General features: G+C 41.1%; 2 protein-coding genes across 6 annotated transcripts in view; both read right to left on the bottom strand.

Moving 5' to 3' along the window:
- The window catches only part of magi2b (membrane associated guanylate kinase, WW and PDZ domain containing 2b), a 111,947-nt gene extending 105,066 nt beyond the window's left edge, over window positions 1-6,881 (bottom strand). For all 5 annotated transcript variants that reach the window (XM_086027246.1, XM_086027248.1, XM_086027247.1 and 2 more), the window contains exon 1: window positions 6,228-6,881. In XM_086027246.1, the coding sequence (XP_085883372.1) occupies window positions 6,228-6,525 (298 nt within the window). In that variant the 5' untranslated portion in view covers window positions 6,526-6,881. The remainder of the gene's footprint in view (window positions 1-6,227) is intronic.
- Window positions 6,882-11,870: 4,989 nt separating this feature from the next.
- On the bottom strand, window positions 11,871-26,966 carry LOC147148985 (guanine nucleotide-binding protein G(i) subunit alpha-1). The gene is made up of 9 exons (XM_086027491.1): window positions 26,480-26,966; window positions 18,641-18,683; window positions 18,280-18,421; window positions 16,719-16,876; window positions 16,509-16,637; window positions 15,039-15,168; window positions 14,255-14,408; window positions 13,661-13,853; window positions 11,871-12,894 (listed from the first exon to the last, which is right to left on the bottom strand). Exons 1-8 carry the CDS (start codon window positions 26,595-26,597, stop codon window positions 13,663-13,665), a joined length of 1,065 nt encoding a protein of 354 aa, XP_085883617.1. The 5' UTR covers window positions 26,598-26,966; the 3' UTR covers window positions 11,871-12,894; window positions 13,661-13,662.
- Window positions 26,967-27,352: the final 386 nt, after the last annotated feature.

Below are 27,352 nucleotides of genomic sequence, written 5' to 3'. Positions count from 1 at the left end.
TTGCATCACCAGAGTGAAACGTGAAGGGAGGGGAGGTGGCCTCCCTTCAATTCCATCTGTCCCTCCATCACGTCAAGAAAGCCGTCAGAAGGATATGGAAAGCATTTTTTTTTTTCCCACAAATCTTTGATGTCCAGCTTTGGGTCCATGTACTAGAATGCTCTCTGTCCTCCCTAAGAAGACAATTCAATACACTAGCAAAACAAGTGAGTCTTGCTAGTAATGTTTTTAGACTACTGCCACTTTTGACTTCCTAGTCTACAATTAACCTATTAGTTAACTACTGCACTATACTAGTAACACTACTAGGTGCAACTAGTAGGCAAGTCACAAAATGAGCACTAGTAGTTTTGCTATTATAATAGCTATTATAATGCTATTATGCTTTGTCCTCACTAGTAGGACAACTAGTAACATGTGACTAGTGAGGGGGGAAACTGCACTAGTTGACTAAGTGTGGTACTAATAATACTAGTGCCAATATACAATTCTACAATTTAAGATATAGCAAAGTTAAAATATAGCACTTCACTAGTAGAACTAGTATCGTGCAGATGTCAACAAGTGCAGAATTTTGCCTCACTATTAACATGTCATTGTCCTAGAACAGCATTGATTGCACTTATTCAATCTTTTTGGTGATATACATCTTTTGAAAAATGATTTCATGAAACGTTACATATACATATCGTAATAATCGTCTTGTATTGAAATGATATTTAAAAGAGTGTCATTCTTCTCATTCTCACTTTAAGACGTTACAGGCCATGCCAACGTTTTCAAATCATTTCATTTCTTCTCTTTAATCAGCACATATTCTACTCATGAAACCGTGACGCCGAAATGTAAATTAAACGGGAAAGAGAACAGATGATTTGCCATATGCTGTGCATATCCTGCACACTTCGAATGCTATACAGATCAAACGGGCGTACGCAACTATATTGCACGATGTTGAGATTGCTATGAAAGACAACCGGGCTTGTCAATGAAAGGTCCAAGAATAATCCGAATAAAAACAACCCAAAATAGCTGGGATTTTATTTTTAACACTGTGGCTATTTGTGAAAAAAGAAGGAGAGGGGTGGCTGTTTTAAGTCATTCTCAATGAAATTAAACATCTTTACCCCCTTTTCCAAGAAAAACCCTCCAATATCAACCACTGTTAATTTCCCCCTTTAAAGAAGCAGCAGTCATTTTTGTTTTTGTTGTTTTGCTCATCTTCAATGTAAAGATAAGCATTGGTGTAAAAATATCCCAGCGGGTGTGTGTTCTCGCTCTCATACTCTCTCGCCAGCTCCTTCACACCATCTCCATCTGTAGCGCAGTGTTGGGAAGTACCAAATTATAAATACTTAATTACCATGCTGGATTATATTTTTCATGTGGTCGTACTTGACTTGAGTATATCATTTTCAGACAAATTGTTCTTACTTTTATTCCCTACATTTGAAAACAGAAATATGTACTTCTTAGAGGTGTAACAATTAATCGATTAAGCAACAACTAATTGATTATTAAATTAATCGCTAATTAATTGCAATGATTAACCAATTAATCGTTTGTTGAGTCCCAGTACATCCACGCTAGGTGCTTTATTACTCGGCTCAACAAGACATTCAAAAAGACAAAATATTAGGTACACTGTATAATTCAACAATCATGTACAGTTGTGATTGGCATTAATCTAACAATATATACAGCACATGTAAGTGTTGCAATAAATGGTTTTGGTCATTTAAAAAGTATATAATCCACTGTATATTTGAATCAAATAATGACTATTTTGAGTGGCCATAAATGGGACCCTACGCTTCAGCCTTGACATTCAAATAGATTTTATTTTATATTTAGCATACTAATCTCAATCGCTGAAGGCAAAAACTCAATTTCCACTAGGCCGTGTAAGCTTGTGTTACACGCACGACACTACACAAAGACACAAGCTTGAGTGTCTTGCTCAAGGGCACCTCCACTAGCATCTTGGCAAAAATAAAACAAAATTAAAAAACGGGTGAAGTTACACATTTACAGTTGTAATGTTTTTAAGCAAGTATGCTAACTAATAATATTGATGAGCCTCACGCGAATGTGGTTTGCACTGGTGGGCATCGTCAGTCCGTCAGTGAGCTGCCGGCAGTATTTCAGGCCGGGCCAGTCCGTCCGAGTCGTAGGCAACAGCCAAACGGCGTCAAGAATGGACTTACCGGTAACTCCATCACACGCAGGTGCCGCACACCTGCCACTCGGCCAAATAAAGAATAATACAAAATAATATACCTTTCAGTCCCAAAGACCGCAATGACATTGTCCCATATTGATTTTATTACACTAGTCACCACGCTGCCTTGTCTGTGTGTCTGTTGCTTTTATTTCAATTTTTTTTTTTTTTTTTTGGGCTGTGTGTCTGCTTGTGTGGCGCCTGCGTGTGCCGTGGAAATTGTGTTTTCGATGCTGATTCGCCGACAAGGGAGGGACTGGGCTCACGTGGGCCAGCCTGAAATACTGACGGACTGACGTTGCCCATCTCCGGTAGAAAACATTCGCGCCAATTTTACGGACCAAATACTGACCGAATAATAAATGTATGATTGTGCATTTTCTGCACTGTCAATTTGAAATAGTGTCGTGTTGAAATAATGTCCTATTTTTTTAATAAAGGAATGGAAATTAAAACACGTTTTTTTTTAATCCGAGTCCGAATCCGATTAATCGACAAAATAATTGACAGATGAAACTAATCATTGGTTGCACGCGATGCTAGTTACAACATTTTCATGTGTTCTGGCTCTGTACGAAAGTGATTATCATGAAAATGTACTGTATGCAAAATTATTTGCAATGCAATACTTAAAGAACGGAACACTACCTTAAACCAAGCATTCACTGTATTCATATTGATTAGGTGCACCTCATGAAAGCAGGTATTGTACCATCGAGAGCAGGTATTGTACCATCGAGCTCAAGGAAGAGCACGGAGAGTGTGAGGAGGCGAGTTCAATAAACACATCGTGTTTAACTGGCTAAGAAAAGGAGAGAAGAAGGAGGATAAAATAGACCTGTGTGAGATAGATGCGCATTAGCATTTAACCCTTTAGTGCACAGCAGGCCGCTCTCCCTGTCAACAGCTCCGACTCAATAATCAATCACACGGAGGCGAGCGGCGCAAACAGCCCGCGAAGGCAAATCCTCGGCTCGCTCCAAAAATAACCGGCCTGAGTGTTTGATTTGTGCTTTTCTCGTGTCCCAGAAAACAAGACGCTGTCGGAATGTTGCTTTCATGCCACACAAGAGGAAAACATCTTCACCACGACCAACACTTAATCGTACTTTAAGCCCTGTTCGGAGTCGACGTTGCCTTAATCGCAAGTAAGTATTACACACATCAGCCATAACATTCGGTACCGCCTCGTCGTCAAATGAAAGCCAACACAAACATGCGTGCTGCCCTGTACGAGGGGAATAATGCTCAGTGTCAGCGTGGTATTAAGTGTGTGAAGGCTGATGTGCTTCACACCGTACAGTACAGGACGTAATTCTGCCCCCCACCCCAGCCCAAAAAAATAGTTGTATTATTTCACCTACGTATTGACCTTCAACCACTTCTACATCAATTCAAACTTTAAATGATACAAAAACTTCATTCGACATTCCAAAAATTCCACATTTTCCAGACGCACTCACACAGCATATTGAAGGGAATGAGACATTCAGCAGAAATGTTTGTAATCATTTCCCTTCCAGATTCAAACTGTTCAGCACATCTGGGTGACTACTTTTCATATTGTCAAAAGTCCCCCATTTTTCATTTGTCCATTATTTACATTCAGCATTCACAAATTTGTAACTAATGCTCATTTTCTAAGAGAATGTTCCCAGAATAAATACTGTTTTTTTAAACATACACTTACCTGCCCCTTCCACATTTCTTGATTCACTCAAAAGATTCAAATAGTTCAGCTCATTAGTACAGCTTGGGAACCTGTCGATACATGACATATCAATGCATCCATCATCTATCCATTTATCTATCCATCTATCTGTCCATCCATCAATCCATCCATCAATGTGTGATCCATCTTTCTATTCACCCATTTATCTCATCTATCAATCCATCTGCCATTTGTCTATCCAGCCATTTATCTGTCCATCCATCAACGCACACATTTTATATATCCATCCATATATCCATCTATTGATTCATCCATTCATCCAACTATCATCTGTCTATCATCCACCTATCTCTCTATCCGTCTATTCATCCATCCATCTATCTATCAACAACCCAGGGAGGTGAATCATAATACATAGTCACACATTACAAACGTGCGGTTTGTAATGTATGACGATGTATTATAACGTGCAGTGTAGCGTGCATTCGGCAGGTTGAGGCCAGGTCAGTTCTACTTACGCTACAGCAGCTAGCTAGCAATGAGCTTTGGCTAAAGACTGAGCATAAACATGTTGCATTTTCGTTCGGAAGTCATTAATTACGGCCTCCATTGTGGCAAATAAGCTAGACTTCTTAAGTACTGTCCTCACGAAGGGATTAGTAAATAACATAGGGATGGATGGAGAGGCCATGCTAATTGCTAAGCTAACCTAACGTTATTATCAAAGTAAAAAAGTAAAGTGCTTGTGTGATTGAGTACAATTTTCATACAAGTCATGCTGGAACCACGTTAAGGAGGAGTGTATCCATCTTGGAACAGCAAAATGGCAGTCAATTTAATAAGTGTCTGGAGAGAAAATTATACAAAGTAATGTTACACACACAGCTAAAGAGGAAATGATTGTAATGGCATGCCGTACTTCAGCGGGGAGGAATGGCCTAGAAGATTAAAAGTATATCAAGATTGAGGATAAGTGATTCAGAAATGGATGGATATAGTCTATTTAATGCATGTAATATTACAAATGTGATTTTTTTTCCCACATTACAGTCCTGAATTTTGATTTTGACTTCAAAGATCTGCACAATAAATGTTCTCAAAATTACATACATTACAGTAGAGCTCATGTTTTTATTTTATTTTAGTTTTTATTTGTAATCAATTTCTGTCAGAAATGTTTTTTATGCCGCTTATTTAGATTGGTGTCAACGTTTGTGCAAAAATACGTAGGCTACTTTGCTTCTGTTTACATTTGATAATTTTATATCACAGCACTACTCGGTGTATTTCTGACACATTTCACACGTCGGTTTAATGTCACTTCAAAATTAAGTCAGAAAAGGTAAGCAGTCGTAGTGTGTTGTACAATTGTTTGTAGAATAATTGACAATATACTGTTTTACATCATTATCCTGATATAAAGTGGCCTATATAGTGATTTTTCTTCCATATCGCCCAGCACTACAGATATCCTACAGTGCTTCATTTGGGTGGCCTTGGAAGGGGGATTCATTCTTCTGTGGTCCCTTTCCAATGTTTCTCATTTTCCCCAAATGTTTTTTGTTTTGTTTTCCCTTGTCCTCCAGGGGTTTAAGATCCGGGTATGTCGTTAATATATGTCAACTGTGGGTATGTGAAGCCCTTTGAGACTTTCTTGTGATTAAGGGCTATATAAATAAATTTGATCTGACACTACTAACCACCCAGCTTTTCATTTATATAATCAACCCAACTATTCAGCCCATCTATCCATCCATCTTTCCACCTATCATCCATCTATGTAGTATCCATCCACCCATCTATCTATCTGTTAGTGTTTGCGTTAAATTTGGAATTTCGCTCCTTCAAGCCACATTAACTTCAGCAGCGTCAACCAATAAGAGTCAGGCCCCTCGCTAATTAGACAGCTTTATGTTTGCAACAACCCTTTAATGGCAGCCATGTGTCTGTCAGTCTGTCTGTTTGCAGCAGAAAGTCAGTGACTGTCTCCTCGAGCATGGCCATCCGGAGCAAGTCATCAGCACGCCGGAGACAGACACGCCCCCTCCGGACTGTGATCTCCACAACCGCGGTTACTACTACTGGTTCCGGTTCTGGAGCGTCACACAACAGGCCCAGCTAGCATCTGTTTGTGCTTTCTGAACAACCCCCCACCCCCCCACCCCCAATCACTCAGTTACATTTTCTTAATTGTGATACGACACAATTATTCGACTAAAAGTGAACAGATGACTTAAATTACGTAGTTCCAAACACACACACACTCACGCGAGCGCGCAGACGTAAGCGTACACAAATCGACGTAAATACGTCAGCTGCGGCTGGCTCGCTCACCTTGTTTGACACATTTGAAACGGACCGGGTCCTTGCAGTGCTTGATGACGGCCAGCACGTCCCGGCTGGTGAGGCCGGCGACGGGCATGTCGTTGACCTCCAGGAGCAGCTCATCCTCGGCCAGCTTGCCGCTCTGGACGAGCCCCTTCCCAGCCTTCACCTCGCCCAAGTAGGGGAACTGGCCGAGCTCGGCGCCCCCCTTCAGCTCGAAGCCCAGCTCGCTATCCTTGCCGCGGCTGATCACCGCTTCGTGGACTTTGTTGGTCCAGTGGTTCTTCTTCTTGAGGCTTTTCGACATCGTTATAAGGGGCGACTCGGTTCACCGCAGACTGGTTGGCTGGCTACTATCACCACCACCAACACCACCACCGCCTCATGCCCGCCTCAGTGCGACTCGCCGCAGCTGGGCGACATCACCGACTCACGCCGGGAGCTGTGTCCGCTCTGCGAGGCGCCGAGTCGGTCGAGAGTCTGCGGCACGTCACGATGCTTGCTTCGGTGGGGGCGAAATGATTCCACGGTCCAGACACACAGACGCAGGAGACAAACACTGGCGCGTAACCCGGATGTGAAAGCCGAAGGAGGGGAGAGATGAATGGTTCTGGTTCGGTCGTCGGAAGAGGTGGGGAGGGGAGGGGACAACATCCCCATTCCCCACCACTCGGCTTGCCGGGGGCGCCGGGAACGGAGGAAGCCGTGAACGCACCACAGGCAGCAAACTGCATTCAAATGGGAAACTTTTGTTTTTTTTCATCATTTTCCACAGTTATTATCATTAATTTAATGGCATTAAAATAACACTCGCCTAAACAAAAAATATACGAGTAATGGGAAAAGTGTGAGTAGTTTTTTAATATCCTCTATTAGTAATTTATAAATCATTTAGTAATAGTAGTAGTAGTAGAAGTACTGTTCTATAGAAGTAGAAGTATTCTTTGAATTTGAATTGTGGGTGCTCTGGCGTCCTCCTGACTTTTGTTCTTGTATTTTTATTTTTTTTTGTACATATCTGGTATTGGTGTAATCCAAAAGTTATTAAATATATTTAAATTGCATTACTTTATTATTATGGACCATGGATTACATTACTAACAAAAAAGTTTAACTAGTAACTAGTAAGTGTATGTATCGACTTACTCGTCAGCTGCAACCCCCACACACACGCACAAAAAATTAAGGCCCCGAAAAATTGTTATATCGCGTTGGGGGCACCATCTGACTTTTCACTCAAAGGTAACAGTGGCCTGACCCACATTGGACAACGTAGAATGCACAAAGAATGCCAAAGAATGCCATAATGCATAGCAAAAATGTGCAACGGGTTGATTAGAAACAAAACAAGATGCACACAGACACAATTTTTTACGCAATTTTGACAAAAAGTGTACTTACACAACTTGTGTCAAGCCCCCGGTGTGCACAAGAAAAGGCAGGCACACGTGCATGTCCAGTTAACATTTTCGGGACCAGGAGTGATGTACATACCATTAGGTAAGGGTACATGTACCGTTAGGTCAGGGTAAAGTTGAATTTCTCCCATGGCCACATTTGTATCTCAAAACACTCGTATCTCAAATTATCTTTACTTTTGAAAGGAATGTAAATGCATTTAATCCATTCCAGCCACCCCAAAACCACAAAAACACGACTGTATTGTCCTTACTTGTTCTTCTTCAGTGGGGTCTTTCGGCACTTGGCAAACCAGTTTAATAATGGAGCATTATTGGATTGTCCTTCCACTGCAATGAAACCAATTGGAATGGATATACCTAGTTGTTTATCATAACATAAAAATTCTTCTTTTGACTACAAGCCAAACAGAAAATGACAAACCCTTTTGTTGGCATGACTTTTTAATGCCTGGCTCTCTGATATGGCCCAAGTAAAAGTTGCATGGAATATTTATTACGCTTGTAAAGAGCTCCTCCTTTCCATCAACCTACCACTCTCAGCAATGCCGATTGTCCAAGAGTTGTGTGTGTGTGTGGGTGGGTGTGTGTGTGTGTGTGTGAGTGCGTGTTGACCCGCCTGTTACCTCTATGTTTCCTAACAGTTTATCATTGAATGATCGGCATTGTTTTGCAAGCATGTTTATATTCAGTAGCTTCAGATAAAATTGAAAATTAATACCGTGCCAAAAAAACGTTTGAATCGGAAAATCGGTTTTAATTAGAAATATATTCATGTTTACATTCAGTAGTTTCATATCAAATTGAAAATTAAGAAATTAATACTGTGCCGAAAAAAACGTTTGAATCGGAAAATCGGTTTTAATTCGAGATGTGCGTTTATTGAATCGAACCGAATCGAATTTTTCAACTTTAAAATATATCGAGATACTTATCGAATCGTCTTTTATTGAACAGATGCATGCTTGATATGTGTACGCCTATATATCCTGATGTCATTCACTATGGCACACATCAACACACAAATACTACAGTGCATACAGTGCTAATTACACTTTATGAAACCTTTTATTTATATTTTCTTTTATGTTTCATATAATGGAGTGCTATTTTCTTTCTTAAAAGTGGTGGGTTTCTATGTGTGCATTTCAAAATTGATTTGATATAAAAGTAAATTGAGTTACCACCTTGGTCATGGCGGAAATTAAACATAAGTCAAGGACTGTAAATTAAATTTATTCTCATATAAACACAGAAGAACCATCCATCGATCCCTTATCCAAACCGCTAATCCTTCACAGGGGTCACAGGCGTGCTGGAGCCCCTCCCAGCTGTCTCTGGCCAGTAAGCGGGGTACACCCTGAATTGGTTGCCAGCCAATCGCAGGGCACATAGAGGCAAACGAGCATTCGCACTGACAATCATACCTAAGGGCAATTTAGAGTGTCCGATCAACCTATCATGCATGTTTTGGGAATTTGGGAGGAGACCAGAGGACCCGGAGAAAACCCACGCAGGTACGGGGACAACATGTAAACTCCACACAGGAAGGCCCGGGCCGGACCCAAACCCGCGACCTCTGCACTGTGAGGCGAACGTGCTAACCAGTCGACCCACACAGAAAAACATTTTTTTTTTAAATTATTTTGTTTTAACCACAGTTTCTTTTTTTTTTTACATCATAAATCTTCCACGAGTTTAACAAATGTAAACAGATTTTTCTGAAGAGACTTTTGAGAGTTTCTATTGATGGCAGGAGGCGGTTGCTTGGTTTCTGTCTCTGGTCAGTAGCTGTTTGAAGAGCATCATTAACATTGTCCTTTTTCCTCTCTATTCTTCTCCTTAAATCCATACCTTTGCTTTGATGAAGCGTCATACACGCACGGTTTGATCTGCCTAGCAGGAATTAAGGGATTAGCATAATGATTGTGCACTTAGCTTTTTACATCACACAATGCTGCCCTAAAAATAGGTCTCCATTATAATGCCTGATCATTGTGCTTAAACACACAGGGCTTAGCCTCAGCGCGTGAGACGGCCTTGGCACTGCTGCGACCCGTTTCTTTGGATTACTTATTCTTGTGCCATATGGATAAATAAATGCATGGATATATGAATTCCCTTTAAGTTGATGAATGCCTTTGAGATAACTAATTAGCATGGCGGTCTTCTAATTAATCAGCATAGTTAATAAACGCAATTTCAATTTGAGCCTGTATTGTTGGATAATCTAATAAAGGGTTTCATTATGAAAAATGTCCTTACAATCTGTCAGAGCTGGGAATTTTACTAAAACGTGAGCATCGGTCATATTTCCGGCGCGGTTGGGGAACAGCATCTTTAGGGCGGTCTGCCTCTATTTTTAAACGGCCGTCATTCGGCGAGTCCGACTAAATTTTCACTCGCGCGTACTTTTATTAAAGTGTACTTGCTTTTTATGCCACTCGTGCTTCAACACACACATTTTAAAAGAATTCCCGGGTGTCTCAAAAATGTTTTAAAACACATCACAATATCACCTTGTCACATCCGTAGAAAGAGCGCGGGAAACCCGAACCCGATTCCAGCCTGAAAATTATTTTCCAAATGCTTGCAAGAATACCCATTGTGATCAGCTAAAGTGTTAATTTGCTAAAATGGGATGCGTGAGTCATAAATAGTCAAATGAAAAGGCTATTGTAAAGATAAAATCCTGCGGGGTGCAGTTTTAACTTGTTGTATTTACTCTAAAGACACTGGGATGACAGAACAAATGCTGTAATTATATTGATGTGGATATCTATTTAGATTAAGTGCAGAAATAACAATGTATAGAAAAAGCCACTTGTTTGAATCCAAACTGGAATTATTATACTTAATTGGACCCGTAATGGCACGCTCTACTCAGGCAACTAGACTCAGACTATGAATAATGCTGGTCATCAATTACACGATGTTTGAAGAGTTCTTATCATAATGCAGGAAATCCATTTTATTCAGAGAAACCAGCTATTTACACAGATCTGTAAATTTGACAAATATTCCTTTCATCTTGGCAAAAATTTGTTGGCTCTGTCTGGCAAACTCGGGATGATAATTTCTATTAATAGCTTTTATCTCATTGCTGTGCCTTTTTTTTCTCGTTTGGACTTTTATTTTTTAAGGTCAGACCACATAAGCCCCATGGGAAAACTTCCAACTACCCAGACAGACCTGCTATTGTTTTGTTTTGTTTTCTGCTGTGAAATTCGCCGTTCAGCTCCTTGTTAAACAGCAAGTTGTGCAAAAACTGGGTGGGGATTTTTTTTTTTTCTGACAAAAATTAGACATTCAAAAGTTTAGAGCACGAGTCAACAACACGGTGCCTGTGGGTACCCGTTTGACTCAAAGAACCAGAAGTAGCCTGCGGGGCAGGCCTGATCTAAAAATAGCTCACCATCAATGCTGGGCCAATGTGATTTCCGAAAAACGTGGCATAAGTGATCATGTGAAAATGTGAACACTTCCAGAGACTCATAGTGTTTCATCGTGACGTTTGTTTCCTACCACGTTCAATCATTGTTGATCATTATTGTGGGAAATCATTTACATGGGGTCATCATATCATGTATGATTGTTATTAATAGTGACCTATTATTGAAATAATTTAAGAATGTTATTTACAACCATTTCTTTCCTTTTACTATGACTTCAGTGCAGACTTCAGATACGAGCGCTGTATACAACCTGCTTAATGCCATTCCCATCTTAAGTTTACTCTTAAACTAGAAACAGAACAATTAAACCTTGTGTGTTCACTAGCTTAATGCCAACGCTAATTAGCATCTGTTGCGATGCATTAGCCGTTTAAGCAACACATTGAACAAACAAGTGCCGCAACATGTAGAAAAACATAGCAGTACTCAGTCATATTCTTTATCCTCCACATAGAACACCTAATATTACACACACTGAGGAGCTGAGCTATAATATTACAGAGTGTTTTTTTTTCATTTTTATTGAAACATTGCAATTTGGGGGGGAATGGGGCTGAAGGCTTGAACAGATTAATGGCATTTACTTTGAAACATTTCAGTGAGAAAATATCATTTGACATATGAGCACTGGGTTGCAAATGTGGTCATGGTAAAAATAAAGTATCTCAAACTTGGAGTAATCTTTAACATGGTCCTTGCCCTATTTCTTTCCAGTTGTCCCTTGTAAATATTGCTCAACAGCTCAATGCTTTGTTACCCACAAAAATCATTGTGACGAGTTTGTTGCATAATTTGCCATGTTTCACCACAGCAGCTCTTTTATTAGCAAAAAAATCATGGATATTAGTCCCCAGATGTGTCCCCATCTGATGGAAAATGGAAGGCTGGGTGTGTGTGATTTGGGGGGAAGATGGGGGGGATATGTAACGTGAAACCATCACAGACATCTCGGCCGTGTACCCCGCACACCGTCTACGTGCGTATCTGCTTGTTATGTGCTACAAAGACATCCTTCCTTTCAAAGCGTTTTCCTTCAATCGGGAATGTTGCTCATCGTTGGTCGCTTAGAAAAATACAACTTTGAAACAGGAGGATGACACGTAGAGGAATAAAGTCCCTTTGTTTTGATATTGTACATTCTCTCTCTCTCTCTCTCTCTCTCTGTCTGTCACACACACACACATTCACAGGCTTTTGGTCTCGAGCACACATGCAAACCGGCTGAAAAGGTTAAAATGGCTCTCACAGTATGTCAGAGAGGAATTTGGCCAGTGGAGCGAGTTGGTCGTACTTGGTTTGTCCAAGGAGGATCATAGGCAAAAAAAAAAAAAAAGGTCCCAAAATGAAATGAAATAAAATAAAATGGACTGCGGGTTAGATGGTAACAACATCTAGTACATGAAGCTAACATCTAAGTCAACCGAAGTTATCTAAGGCATGCTGAAATTAAACATTAACATGTTCATTCGTAGATGGGGGGGGGGGGAAGAGAAGAACCAAGTATCCTCCTTTTCATATATATTTATATATATATATATATATATATATATATATATATATATAAAATAAAAAAACAATGATAGGTCAAAGGAGCACATTTTTAAAAAGGTTGAAAAAACCCCAGCCATAGACAGTTGTACAAATATTTTACACAAAATGTTTTTCATCTACACACCGCCGTTAAAACCTTTGAGAGATGAACATAAGTTAATTAAACGCAAAAAGTGACATTTGTCAGCGGGGGTCTGTGCAGGCCAGACGCTCGTTGAATAAAGTCACGCGGCAGGAGGACCGCCGGGCTGCCTGCAAACAAATAACAACATGACAATGCGGTTAGTTATACAGAACCAATCAGTATTGGGGACACACTGAAAAAGAATAGAGTTACCGTAATCTTACACGAAGGCGTATACTTTGGAGAAAAAAAAAACAAGCTGTATAATTTTTAAGCTTAAAATTGTAATAGCAAGAATACAAGTCGTACGGTATGATATTAGGGAATGTTGTAATAATTAAAATGAGATATTTGAGATGAAAGTTATATTTTTGGGGAGAATTTTTCATTTGAGATTAAATTTGTCATATTTCTCAAACAAAGTCATATTTGAGAAAAAAACGAATATATCTGAGATAAGTGCCTCTAAAATCACACATAAATTCACCCCCCCCCCTTTTTTTGTCCTGTACGAGCAATTGGTGGATCAGAGTACAGAACAAAACAAAAGCGTCAAGGAGAACGTCTGAAAAATAATTAAGATGAGCCCCTATTAATCTAATCGAAAGGTGTTTGTTGATTAGATCTTCTATAGGCGATATTACACAAAAAACATTCCCAAAAAAGCAATTTTGCCAACAAAACAAAACAAAACAAAACCCTCCATTTCTCCAGAACCCATCATCCGATTTTCAAAAGTCTTGATGTGTTGTACTTAAGGTTGAAGTAGCCATTCTAACCAGACTCAGCATTCTGACAAACTTCAATCTTTTTGGGGGGAAATCTTGTCACATTGCTATTTTCAGTGAGGCCTTTATACTCCTTTGGAAGACAGAACATGAATCACACGGTCACCTTCAGAAAAGGCCACAGTCCTTCAGGTTGTTTTTGATGATGACGTCAGTAACAGCGTCGAACACAAACTGCACATTCTTGGTGTCGGTGGCGCAGGTGAAGTGGGTGTAGATCTCCTTGGTGTCCTTCCTCTTATTCAGATCCTCAAACTGACACTGGATGTAGGCCGCCGCTTCCTCGTAGGTGTTGGAGCCTGCGGGCGGTGACATTTGATTTGGGTTTATTATGGACTGCTACTGGGTGAAAATCTACAGCAAAAAAGGGAATTATATATCGGGTTGGGCACCGGGAACCGAGTGGAACCGGGACTAGCACTTTGGTTCTCCCGGAATCGTTCAGGTTTTGAAAATGTCGTGAACATTGTGTGGTGCTCATTTTAAAAGACAGTCTTGTTAACAACTGGATTGACTTCCTGCATTTGGTTGCAAGAACATTTCTTCACAATCCATATTCATTAGTTCCTATCTTGTCCATTATCAGAGAAATGATGCAAGTAGTAATTTTCCTTTTTTTTTTTTTTTTTTAGCACCAATCAACGCACAAGTCATACAGGATAGGATTGATGGTCGCAGGTGTCGCATTTAATATCTTCACCTGCATATTCTGGGTAGCAGATTGTGAGGGGGCTCTTTTTGATCTTCTCCTCAAACAGGTCCTTCTTGTTGAGGAAGAGAATGATGGAGGTGTCCGTGAACCACTTGTTGTTGCAGATGGAGTCGAACAGCTTCATGCTCTCGTGCATTCGGTTCTGTGAAAAAGCAGAGATGCGTCAAATCGGGGGAAAAAAAGAACAGATGTACAATTTTCACAAATGTCAGGGATATTAAGCTTCTTATCTATAAAATAAGAACCTTGAGTAGTCCCACATTGGAGAAAAGTTCATTTCAGCAGAAATAGTGGATACAGGAAGTACAAAAAAAGCATGTCAGAGATGACAAAAAATACATTCTCTCAGCAATGTTATTTGTTGTTTTCAGTGCTGAGCGTTATTTTTGATGTTTCAGATCTGATTAATCTAATTGACAGAATTAACAGAATCGGTAATTCGGTAATTCAGTAACACAGATATTTGAATAAATTATAGAAAACTAAACTAAAAGTCAGTTTTACTGTTTTCATTTAAAACATCAACAGTATTACTTTTTTTTGTCTGCAATGTTTTGCACCGGGCAGTGCTAACTTTTAACGGTTTGTTATGTTTTATCGTTATTTACAGAGGTGGGCATCGTCAGCCCGTCACTAAATTCCCGTCAGTATTTCAGGCCGACCCACGTGGGCCACGTCCGTCCCTCGTCAGCCACAGCCAATCGGTTACGAGGTGCAATTTATACACAGATATGAATTTTGGGCAATACATCGCCCGGCCCCACGTTCTCACCATCTCCTCGTCCTCGGCCAGCACGAGGTCATAATCGCTGAGAGCCACACAGAAGATGATGGCGGTGACTCCCTCGAAGCAGTGGATCCACTTCTTCCTCTCTGACCTCTGGCCGCCAACGTCGAACATCCTGTAAAAACAATTACATAGTATTATTTTTCAAAATATAGTGCCACTTTAACTTAGAAGTTGAATTTGTTCCGCGACAAAGTTTGTAAATTCAGTTTAGCTCATAACGTAACGTACATAACATATTGGACGGCTTTATATTCGCTGAAATTCCGGGCCGTGTCGAATTTACTCAAGTCAAGCCCAAAAAAGCATCCCAATGCCTGAATTTGAGCACCACCCCACCTGCGTTCATTGGAAGCAATTCAAAGATTTTTTTGGTGGGTGTAAATTGACTGTGACTGTTAAATAAGCACTATGATAAAGAAAAGACAAACACCACCGGACTCAAGAGAGACCTTTGTGGCAAAGTACGAGAAATGGACGAAAATGGTGGATTCCTGTTCCTCTCCCATCTTTTCCATCTTTAACTCATGCACTGCCAGACATTTTCAGACCCTGTTTTACCCTAACGTTTGAAAAATTTATAAATACGTTTCTGGGATTCAATGGCTGGACTGTGAAAAGACAAGTAAATTGGTCAATGGCAATGAATAGGTTAATACTCCATCAAGAGTGTTTAAGTACTTCTTTAAGTACTTAAGTGTTTAAGTACTACTTAAGTACTAATCCATCAATTGTGTTAATTTCATATTATTTTCTGAATTTTCAACCACAGTTATTCTCTATGAATCACATTTTATGCTATGGGAAATACTGCTTCAGTTTTCATATAATTTGGTTTTAGTCAGACTTTTTGGAATAGATTAATCACAAAAACAGAGGTTCCACTGTGTTTTATGAATACATCTTGAAGTAATTTTAAACGGTGAAAAAAATACACAACATGTGTCTCTGATGTATTCAGTCAAATTAAGTGACGCAAGAAGGGAAGAAATTTAAAGTTCAGTCAACCCCAAAATTTTCTTCACAATTATGTATTCAATGCTATCCCACTAGTGTAAACACGGGATTTAGATTAATATTGCGTATGTGGAATATGAATTAAGAAGTAAAATCCATCATTTTTGTCCATCTCAGGGGGCGGCCATTTTGTCGCTTACTGTGAACCGAGAATGACATCACCGTTGCTCAGAGCTCAGGTAACGACCAATCATGACTCAGCTTCAGAAAACAGATGAGCCATGATTGGTTGCTACCTGAGCCCTGAGAAACTGTGATGTCATTTTCAGTCGACAGGAAGTGGCAAAATGGCCGCCCCATGAGATGGCTAAAAACGGGTGGATTTTGCTGCTTAACTCATATTCCACAAACGCAATATTAATCAAAAGGCCGTGTTTAGACTAGTGGAGGCCATAGAACATATTAGTGTAAAGGAAAAGTTTGGGTTGACAAACTGACTTGAAATGCAGATCCTTGAAGGTGAAGTGTGTCTCCACGATGCCGGTGGTCTTCACTCGGGTTCTCAGCACGTCTTGCTGGGTGGGCACATAAGCGCCATGCGATATCCTGTCCAGGTCATTCAGATAGCTGTTTTGGAAAAGAAAAAGGGAATGGTTAATGTGTTCAAACTGGCCGCAGCCACCGGAGCATTGCGGAATGACCACTCACTATGCTGCGGAGTCGTTAAGTTGGTACTCTCGGGAGCGGCTGAAGCATGCTTGCACTCCTCCGTCCTTCCACAGCCGCTGGATGACCCCGGCCAGCTCACCCGTCATGAAGCCCTCCTCAGCCGAGCCGGCCAACACGAACAGCTGCCGCGCGTCATCCTGTGAGGACAAACCTCTCGTTTAACTCGCTATAAAGCAGACGAAAGCAAAGCCAATGTGACAGAGTTGCGCTTCATATAAATACTAAAAGTATAAAGAGCGGAAAATCTGGCCGGCTGTGACTAGGTTGAGCCATGAGTCATTTATACAGAAACAAACCAAGTACGTGAAGAGTCAAAATAGTGATAAAACTAATTTGCATATCGCTATTTCAATTTGATACACTGGGGTTAAATACAGAGGAACATCCCAAGCCATACTGTAGGTCCCAAATGGCTGCAGTTGGCAATTATTTTGCATATTAATGATGAACACATTTTTGATGTACAAACTCCATCCCAATGAAGTTGGGACTTGACTGTGTACAATGTAAATAAAAACACAATACAATGATTTGCACATCCTTTTTGACCTGTATTCAAGTGAACACACTATGTTGAAACTGATGACCGTTACGTTTTTTTTTTTTGCAACATATGGATGTAACAATTAATGGAAATCTACGTAAAATCGAGTCGCCCCGATTAATCGATCGAAAAATCGAGTTGATTATATTCTTCTAGAAAATGTCTTGAAACGTTTTTTCATTCCAGATGCATAGCACATTTTGAATGTGGAGATCAAATTATGCTTTTGCGCCAAACATCACTGCGTATTACGTTTGTGGATAGCTGCAGAACCACACTAGTGCACAGAGGCAAGCATGGTAGCACTTTTTTAAAAATCGAATCGAAAATCGGAAACTGAAAATCGAAAATCTAATCAAATCGGGGCTTGAGTGAATCGCTACATCCCTACTGCAACATATTCCCCAAAAAACTGGGACTAGGCAACAAAAGACAGAGAAAGTTGGGGAATGCTCAAAAAACAACCGTTTGGAAGGTTCCACAGGTGAACAGGTTAATTGCAAACAGGTGAGTGTCATGATTAGGCATACAAAGGAGCTCCACCAAAAGAAAAGCAGAAGTGGAACATCAACAATACCTAGAAACGCTTCTCTGGCCCATCGGAGATGGACTGATACAAAGTGCAAAAGCGTACTGTGGTCTGACGAGTCCTTATTTCAAATAGTTTTCGGAAATGATGGACATCGCGTCCTCCGGATTCTTATCAGCAAAAAAGCACAAAAGCCAGCATTTTTTTGGGTTGTGGCTCGTAAGTCTTCCTGAGAGAGGAGCGTCAGTACAGCGAGCCCCGTCAGAGCTGGTTATCCAAACTTAGAATTCAATTTTCCTCCATCACATCGCTGCGACCTGAGAACAGGGCGTTTTCAGCGGTCAAAACGCTGGTTCTTCTTTCAGATTTTTACCTATTGCGGGTAGGCCGGAATATATCCGCCGTGGAGAACGGAGATCACTGCGAATATTTCATGGCAGTATACTGCAACCTCGGCGAGCACTCACCGCTCTGGCCGAGTCAGCAAAGTCGATCTTGAGGCGTCCCATGGCTCTGATGATGGCAATGATGGACTGTATGGTGTTGCTGTAGACAACCGCCTTATACTGCTTACACTCTTCCTCCGAGTAGCCTGCTTCATGGATGATCCTGGTACACATGATGAGCATTAAAGCGCAACGTGTTACCGGCATCACAGATTGCGGGGGACTGGGGTTCCCTGTACAGCACGTTATATTTGTTGCCGATTGGAAGTAATCATCCATCTGATTTACAATGTAACGTTAACCATCACAACGTAAGTGAGCAATATTATTTTTCAAAACAACATTTGCAGAGTTTCAGGGATACGGGGGCATCTTTACTTACTTCATCTGTTTAACGATTGTACTCTTCCCAGACTCACCGGCACCTGAAAATGAGATAAACATGGAAATTAGTTCATAGTGACGTTGTGTGACAAGTGCATGACGAGTTGACACTTTACGTGCCAAGAAATCAGATCAATCCGATGGAAATCAGGATGTTTGGTCAAATATTCCGCTGTTCTGGTAATAGCCAGATAGTACTTAACGGTAGGGATGTGTAATACCAGTCTTTTTCAGAACAGATACAAGTATGAGCACTCAACTCAAATGCGCAAGTAAGTAACCGAAACCACTACTACTATTGATAGAATTTCTATTGAACCAAAAACAGATGATTTCTAAAGACCTTTCATTTATTTCTGGCAAAAGGCAGAACAGAGAATTTAAGATTTAAGTAAAACTCAAACAACTAACTATGAATTCGGGATTCATGGCCTAACCCATTAACAAAAGTGCAAGATAAAACTGACAATTTTCCAGGAGTTTTAGTCTTTGTTCAAAACAAATTTCAGAGAAAGAAGATCTAAAAATTCTAAAAAATGACCTAAAAATACATGATCTCTTACTGGTGCCAAATTAATTTCTGATGATGCCCATTTGCAGTATGTGTGAATTTGGAATTTTCATTTGACTATTTTGTGGCTAAAAATAGGTTGGACCTAGCAACAAGCTGTTGACTCAGAAAATTCAGAGGAGTGAAAAACGCATAAAAGCAGATCCAAGAGGTCACGAAAAAAAGCATGGCAATATAAGAGCGCTATAGTCTGCCACTCAACAATGGTTTCTTTGTGGAATAAGCAAGGTAAGCTATTGATATCGGTCCAATATCAGTTTAAAAAAAAAAAAAAAAGAGAAAAAAAACAGTATTGCATTGTATTGGTCTAAATCCCAAATTTCCGTTATTAGCACTCATATACAAGTAGGCCATAACAGACTCCACTCCTGCTCTTCTATCTCGCAGCGTTGAATTAATGGGTCATATTTTCTCATAGCAACGGCTGCTGACTATTCTTTGTTTGAATAGTATCACTTGATCTAACAGTTCATACTAAAAAACAAATAAAAGCATGTATCAGTCCTGCTGATATCGTAAAGTATCGGGTTACCGCTACATCGCACAATCTATCTATGTCATTCTTATTGTTCACCGTTTGCCAGAGTTGGGCATTTTTCTAAAAATTTGCGGTTTGTTTATTGCCTTGCGTCAACCTATTTGAAACCAAAAACTCAGCGTGGCATGGAAGCCTCAGCGTGGCCACACTAAATGCGTCTCCTTTTAGTACTAATACCTAGTAACAGTACTTGCCCATTCCTACTTTAGAGGTAATGTCTGGCCTCTAAAATATGAACCAAGGCGGACTTATCACTTTCATTATCGGTCCAGCTCGATGAGAGACGCATCAGAGAAACCAATGTGAAAATGCAGCTTGTCAAGAGTTACAATCTGCAGTTTGTCGGTCGACAAACTAACAGAATCTTGTTAAATATGTGATTCAATCCGCACTTGAGCCGCGTCTCGGCACAATTGGATTAATCAACTAGATCCTGGTTCCAATGAGATTACGCACGGCTCAAGCATCCCCGGGGTTACAATTTTTTTGCAGGCTGGACGTGCCAGTAAAGTGACAAACATACAGTACGCTGATAATCAGGTAATAATCAGAGTTTGGGCATTTTTTTACCTCTTCAGATCAAAGTCAGCCAAGGTCAGATTGTCTGAAAGAGCAAACATTTCTTTTCTCTGGCTTTTGATCAGACCTGAAATTTTCGGCTCTTTTCCGGTGTCAAGTGCATATAGTGTTTTATGTTAATTTATTGGCTTTATTTATATTTCATATTATTTATATCTATATTTATTAATACGTGTATCACAGCTTTTTATTGTTTTTTTTTTTATTGTATTGTTTGTAAAGTGCTTTGTTATAGCTCAAGCTGCTATGAAATGCGCTATATAAATAAAATTGTATTGTATTGTAATTTATTATCTTGTGGTGTGGGGTGTGTTTAACCCCCCTCCCCCCCACCGAATCTGTTTGGAAAGCAGTTGCGGTTCACAACTAAATATTAAACCGCTCAATATATAAGACGGCCTTATTTATGTGTGGGTTAACGCACCGAGTTCAGCCGAGCCACACACTCCGTGAGTGTATAGTGAAGCGAAACGACAGCCAATCAGGAAGCGACCTCAAGTTCGAATAGAGGAGCAACCGGTTGTGTGGAGTATTTGTATAACGTCACAAGTCATTCGCTGCAGCAGAAATGACAAGGCTATCTTAAAACCGCCATGGAGTTACCAGACAAGCTAACAGTAAGCCTAGTAACTGCTACTGCTACTCCTCGTACTTTGCATTTTCTGAGAGTTTGGATTCCCTGTGGTACCATGCCGCCTCACAGGTCAGTCGTGGTACTATGGCAGCCATCTGGTTTGGGGGAGGAGACTCAGGATTTTCTGATTTCAAAAATCTTCCATACGGTGAGGCACAACAAGCGCTGGCCTCTGCGGCTTGCAATAAGATTCACGTGTTTATAGCTGAGGAAACAACATTTTAATTACCTTCCCTCTACTGGGACTCCACGCTCCCTAGCGAGGAGACGTGTTCGCCAATTTGCCGTCAGACGCAATGAGCAGACGCACACCAAGCTCTGACACATCGCGGTATTCTGATTAATATCGCGCTTGTGGAATATCCATCTCAAACGGCTGCCATTTTGTCCTGTACTGACACTGCTGTCAACTGAAATTGATGTTAAAGTGCCCACGGGGGTCAGCTTGCCGACATCACGTGACTAAACCCAGAAACGAGGCAAGCCCTGACAATTGCAAGGTGGCAGCACAGGGCAAAAAAAACGCAGCCGCAGTCAACCCAAACATATTTTTTTTCAAGGATATGTTCTATGCAAGCACACTAGTTGAAACAGGGCATTCTGATAAATATTGCTTTTGTGAAATAAGTGTTAATCCACTCGTTTTTAGCCATCTCCGGGGGCGGCCATTTTGTCTTCTGTCGACTGAAAATGACATCACAACTGCTCACAACGACCAATCGCGGCTCAGATTCAGAGAACAAGTCAGGCGTGATTGGTCGTTGTGAGCAGTTGTGATGTCATTTTCAGTCGACAGAAGACAAAATGGCTGCCCCCAGAGATGGCTAAAAACGAGTGCATTTTGCTGCTTAAGTTATATTCCACAAACGCAAAATTAATCAGAATGCCGTGTTTCAACTAGTGGGCTTGCATAGAACATATAGTTGAAAAAAATATGTTTGGGTTGACTTCCGCTTGGCGGCACGGTGGTCGACTGGTTAGCACGTCCGCCTCACAGTTCAGAGATCGTGGGTATGATCCCGGCTCCGGCCTCCCTGCGTGGAGTTTGCATGTTCTCCCCGTGCCTTTGTGGGTTTTCTCCGGGTACTCCGGTTTCCTCCCACATTCCCAAAACATGCATAGTAAGTTGATTGGACACTCTAAATTGCCTCTAGGTGTGATTGTGAGTGCGGATGTTTGTCTCTGTGTGCCCTGCGATTGGCTGGCAACCAATTCAGGGTGTCCCCCGCCTACTCCCCGAAAACAGCTGGGATGGGCTCCAGCACGCCCGCGACCTTTGTGAGGATAAGCGTTATGGATAATGGATGGATGGATGACTTCCACTTTAATTTACTGTATATTCCACAAACACTAAAGTGATCGAATACCGTGTTTAGACTTTAATGGGGTGCACAAAGCACGTACTGCTGCAAAAGAACACTCTTGACGTGATTGCTGTGCATGTTGTGCGTTTCAGATTTTCTAACCTGCTTTTTCAAATCCAATCCATCTTTCTATTTTTTTCATACCACTAATTCTGTCGGGGATGCATGAAACTGGAGCCTAGCCCAGACGGTAGGTGAAAGGCAGACTACACCCTGAACTAGCGCTCAACGATTAATTGTATTCGGAATATAACTGCGAACTTGAGGTGAGTATCTTAACACGTTTGATCTTATTTACCTTAAAAGGTAAAAAGTAGAGAAAAAAAAAAACCTCACTGTGTGCATGCAATATTAGAGGTGACAGTAAAAAAAAAAAAACATCGTCCTGTCCAATGATTTGTAAACGGCAGTGCCTTGCAAAGTTGTCAGCGGTCACATATGAAGGGCATAAATTTGCTTGTATGTAGCCAAATGTTACATCGTCCTATTTCATGAGTGAAGCTGAAAACAGACAAAATGATGTTAGTCCTCATTTAATTGATGAGGTAATCATTTATTGGTTTAGAACAGGGGTGTCCAAATCCGGTCCTCGGGGGCCACTATCCTGCATGTTTTAGATGTTTCCCTCCTCCTATTTCTAATGGTCAGAACAACTCATCAGCAAGCGCTGCAGAAGCCTGATAAGGATCCTGATCATTTGAATCAGGTGCGTTGGAGGAGGGAAACATCTAAAATATGCAGGACTGCGGCCCTCGAAGACCGAATTTAGGCACCTCTTGTCTAGAATAGCAAGTCTGGCGTCAGTGGTGGTACCAGGATGCCGGGTGTGGGTGGGCATTAGTCTTACCTCGGGGGGCAAAAAAGTGCTACTATGCTCAAGTAAGTCGAAATCCAGCGTAGGGCTACTGCACCTTAAAACGTGTTTTGTTTTCTCTTTGATTGCTGTTGTTGTGATTGGGGCTAAACAAATAAAAGTTGATTTGATTTCCCATTCATCAGAACTACATCCAGTTTTCTTTGGGTGGGCAGAGTGTGTCCGTGGGTGGGCAATGCTCACCCTGCCCCCCCTCTGGTAACGCCCCTGTTTGGCGTTCAAGACATGCAACCCAATTTACACATCTGTTTCCTGAAATAATGAAAAGCTGGTAAAGCCACAGACTAATTTGCATTATTGTTGTCACCTGGACTTTAGTACAAGGTGAAATTGTTGGAACGACCAGCACCCTAGTGGAAATGATTTCTAACTTTAGAGGTAATGTGCTGTGAGGCAGAAGCGGGTTATGATCATTCCCTTCGTGTTCCATGAGAGCTCATCTCAGCATAAAATAAACAGCTCTTTGGTTGTTTTTATGATTTGCATTTGAGGCAATCCTCCCACTCAAAACACTTGTCAAGTGCTTGTTGGACATGCACTTTTTTGTGTCTGGATTGCTCAGACACACAACGCAAGAGATGCTTCAAGGCTGGATTAACACTGCATGGTTCAAGTGACAATTCAGTTGTTTTTTGCTGCCAAGTGCCATAAAAGGAGATATGCGTCACGGCAATGTAAAGACAACTAAATGCATGGGACTAGTTATCGTCAGATCGGAGTTAGACTTCTTCCAAATGTGCATAAAAACGTGATACATATTAGATATGGAAAAAATAGGGTGGCCGCTGGCCACAAGACGGCCACGGGACATTTACAAAATGGTGGGCCTGGAATGCATCCACAGTGATAACCATGGTTTCACTCTACAGGCTTGGAATCAGAATTGGGTACTTGAATATCAGTGTAAATGCAAACCCAGTCACCAGTTGCATCGCTGTGCAATACATCCACACGCCTCATTGTTGTATCACAACCAGGCAAAAGAAGATCATATTAGCTGTCGCTTAGCCCACACACGCATACGAGTGTGGGTAATTGAGCAGCGCTTTGGACTACAGAAAAACCAACGTGCTCAGTTGAAGAATACGTCCTGTTCATGAGCCCCAATCCTCAAGCAAGTAGGCAGTTGCAGACGTGCGCTGGCTCTTTCTTCGACGTCCATAATTGGCGCCATTCACATCGCTGTCAGTCAGAATGCACACAGGTTGCTAAGCAACATGTTATACATCTCTTTCTGACCGAGACAGCAGGCGTTGGCCGCCAGCTTTGCGCAACAAAACATTGTGGGTCAAACAAAGCCAGTTTAATGTGGGACACTGTATTATGGTCACCTGCACAATCTAATGAGAGGTGTACCAAAACAAATGTTTAAAAAAAGTAATTATTTTACAAAGATAACAATCAGTTCGAAATGCCACACTAGTTTATTATAGTGGTTGTGGATTACAGCGGTGGCACTGCGCAATACTTGAGACGTTTATTGTTTATATTTTAGGGGTCAGGTAACGACCAATCACGGCTCATCTGTTTTCTGAAGCTGAGCCATGAGATTGATTGTTACCTGAGCAACTGTGACGTCATTTTCTGGCTGCCCGCTGAGATGGACAAACGGGTGAATTCCATGCAACTCATATTTCACAAACGTAGTATTAATCAGAATGCCGTGTTTCGTTTAGTGGGGCTACATAGAACATAATATTGTAAAGAACATTTTTGGGGTGACTTCCACTTTAATGCATTAACTTCATCGGATCAGACTATGTATCGACTAATACTCAAAACTGAGCAACTTGATACGAATGCAAAAAACGTGATCGTGACACCACTATTGACAATAAAAAAAACATCATTGAATTTTATAGTGGCATAAAAGGTAGACAATTTTGCATTACTACAGATATGGGCAGAATGTTGATACTACTCTTTACTGGATGACCTTAGCATGGGCAGCTTTAATCCATCAGGTGCCAGTGAGTTTGCCATCAATTTTGTCAAAGTTTCCCGTTCAAACACAAAATTTAGGAGTCACAAAGGTGACTTCATCATCATGACTGTTCTTTGACTACAAATACTGGAAATACATTTGGCATCGGGATGTATGGTGTGTGGGGGGGGGGGGTGTGTGTGCGTATTCAATATATAAACCATGGATGTACATTGACCATCTTTAAATCTATTATCTATCCATCTGCCCGTCTTCTTTAGCGGGTGTCTTCAATGGGGTTGTGGGTGATGTGTAGCCTAATCCCAGTTGACGTTGGGCAGGAGGCGGGGTACATAAGAAAACAAACATTCATACTCGCATTCGCACATTTGGACGTTTTAAAGCAATGTAACTAAGAAGCCATGTTTTTGCAATGTGGTAGCAAGTTGGGAGTTAACTTGAGAACCGCACAAAAGCACAGAGAGAACATGCCAAGATTCTAATAACTGTGTGGAAGACGCGATAACCACTAGTTCACCGTGCTGCTCAATCTCTAAATCATCGATTTAAAAGTGCATCCTAAACCTGTACATATTTTGTCCAGATTTTTCCATCGACAACAGACGCAAATAGACTCTCACAATGCATTTCAATCGACTGTCTACAGCTGCAGGCACAGAACGAGCAAATATTGGTAACCAGCGGAAATTCACAGCCAAGAGTTCCTCGAATTGAGCAAAAGGCCGCCTACCACAAGTGTGATACGGTTTATTTCGCGAGTCGGTCGGCAAACAGGATGATTACGTCAGATGATTAGAATTCAGCAAACTGTGCCGCCGCTGTTTTACACCTGTCAAGTTAAAATAGAAGAGGTTTTGTTTGTTTTTGTGTTTTTTGAAATCTCAGTTCGCTAACTAATCCGGGCTAGCGACGCTGAGTCGGCTAGCGTTAAGAAGCTAATTGCTAAATTAGCTTAGCGATTTAATGCCAGTGTTGGGCGGCAGCGGCTGGCTAAAGTGGCGTTAATCCTCAATGGCAAATACATTTTAATCACGTGATAACTATCGCAATTGGGTAAACTAGGGGTGGGGTTGGCAACAGTCGAACTTTTCAGCAATTTTGACGAACCCCCGCCCCATTCAACGTTAAACGACAAATTATTCCCACTTGTTGTTTCATCAAACTTAAAATGACATCGAATGCATCTTTTTACGTTGCGTGTTTGATGAGATAAATGCAGACGACAGCAGTTAGTTGGGGGTGTGTGAATTACGCAAGGCTTGGGTGTTGTCTTGGGGAAGCTCCCCGCTCGCCTCAACCCCCGACCGGCCGCCCCATCCATCTTTCTCTCACCGAGCAGCAACAGTTTCACCTCCCGGGCAGCTTTCTCTCCGTCGTCCCGGAGGTTCCTGTCGATCATCTTGCTCCGCTCCTGCGCCGCCTTGTCGTCCGTGCTCAGAGTACATCCCATCTTTTTCGCCTTTGCCGCAGTCTGATCTCCCCAAGTAATTTTTTTTGTTTTTGTGAAAAATGGATGAAACACAACTTTTGACTGGTGCTACACTACATGCAACGGCTACCACCGACCTAGCATCCAGTAATGGGGAGGAGGGAGGGGAGGATGGGACAGAGGGGTGGGTTTACAGTTGAGATTGAAGCACGCCCTTCTCGTCCAACTATCAATTTTGAAGTCAATATACACGCCTATTGTTATTGTTGCTGTTGTTGTTGTCAAATTGACAAGACGAGTTAAGACGAAATGTTTTATTCTTAATAGAAATGTACAGTCGAAGTCCACCTCGTACTCTGATGAAATAGTTCGCTTCCGTGTTTGCTTGCGACGTCAATTTGTTATGCGCATGCGTCGACAGGTTCAAATGACAAGTCAATGTCGAAAGCGCATGCGCGGTAGTTTTTTTTAAAGTTGAGCTTTGTTTAAATTGCTGTGATTTGACATTAACATGTATTCGGTGTAAAAACACTGCTGAATATGAAGTTTTTCTTTATTTTTACTGACACATTTTCTTATTGTGCCTCAGTTGCCACTTCATTAGGGACACTCTGCACAATAGCAAAATTACAGCTAATACTGCATCAAAACCTTTATAAATCCAGTAAGATTAAAATGCTTTGATTTATTTCACACTGTGACGGATGAATTTATTCAACAATATTGTGTAATTTGCAGAAGTGTAGAGCTGCACTGAGTCATACTTAGAACTCATT

The sequence above is a fragment of the Filicampus tigris genome, chromosome 4 (assembly GCF_054856515.1).
Source record: "Filicampus tigris isolate MCC_2025a chromosome 4, RoL_Ftig_1.0, whole genome shotgun sequence".
Classification (NCBI taxonomy): Eukaryota; Metazoa; Chordata; class Actinopteri; order Syngnathiformes; family Syngnathidae; genus Filicampus; species Filicampus tigris.
This window is presented reverse-complemented; position numbering and strand designations above follow the sequence as displayed.

Bases quoted from the DNA above. Each gene is read 5' to 3' on its own strand.
- LOC147148985 (XM_086027491.1), bottom strand. From the start codon at position 26,597: ATGGGATGTACTCTGAGCACGGACGACAAGGCGGCGCAGGAGCGGAGC. The intron at 18,422-18,640 runs GTAAGTAAAGAT...CATGTGTACCAG, and splicing joins ACAATCGTTAAACAGATGAA to GATCATCCATGAAGCAGGCT. The intron at 14,409-15,038 runs GTGAGAACGTGG...GCTTTTTCACAG, and splicing joins TGGCCGAGGACGAGGAGATG to AACCGAATGCACGAGAGCAT.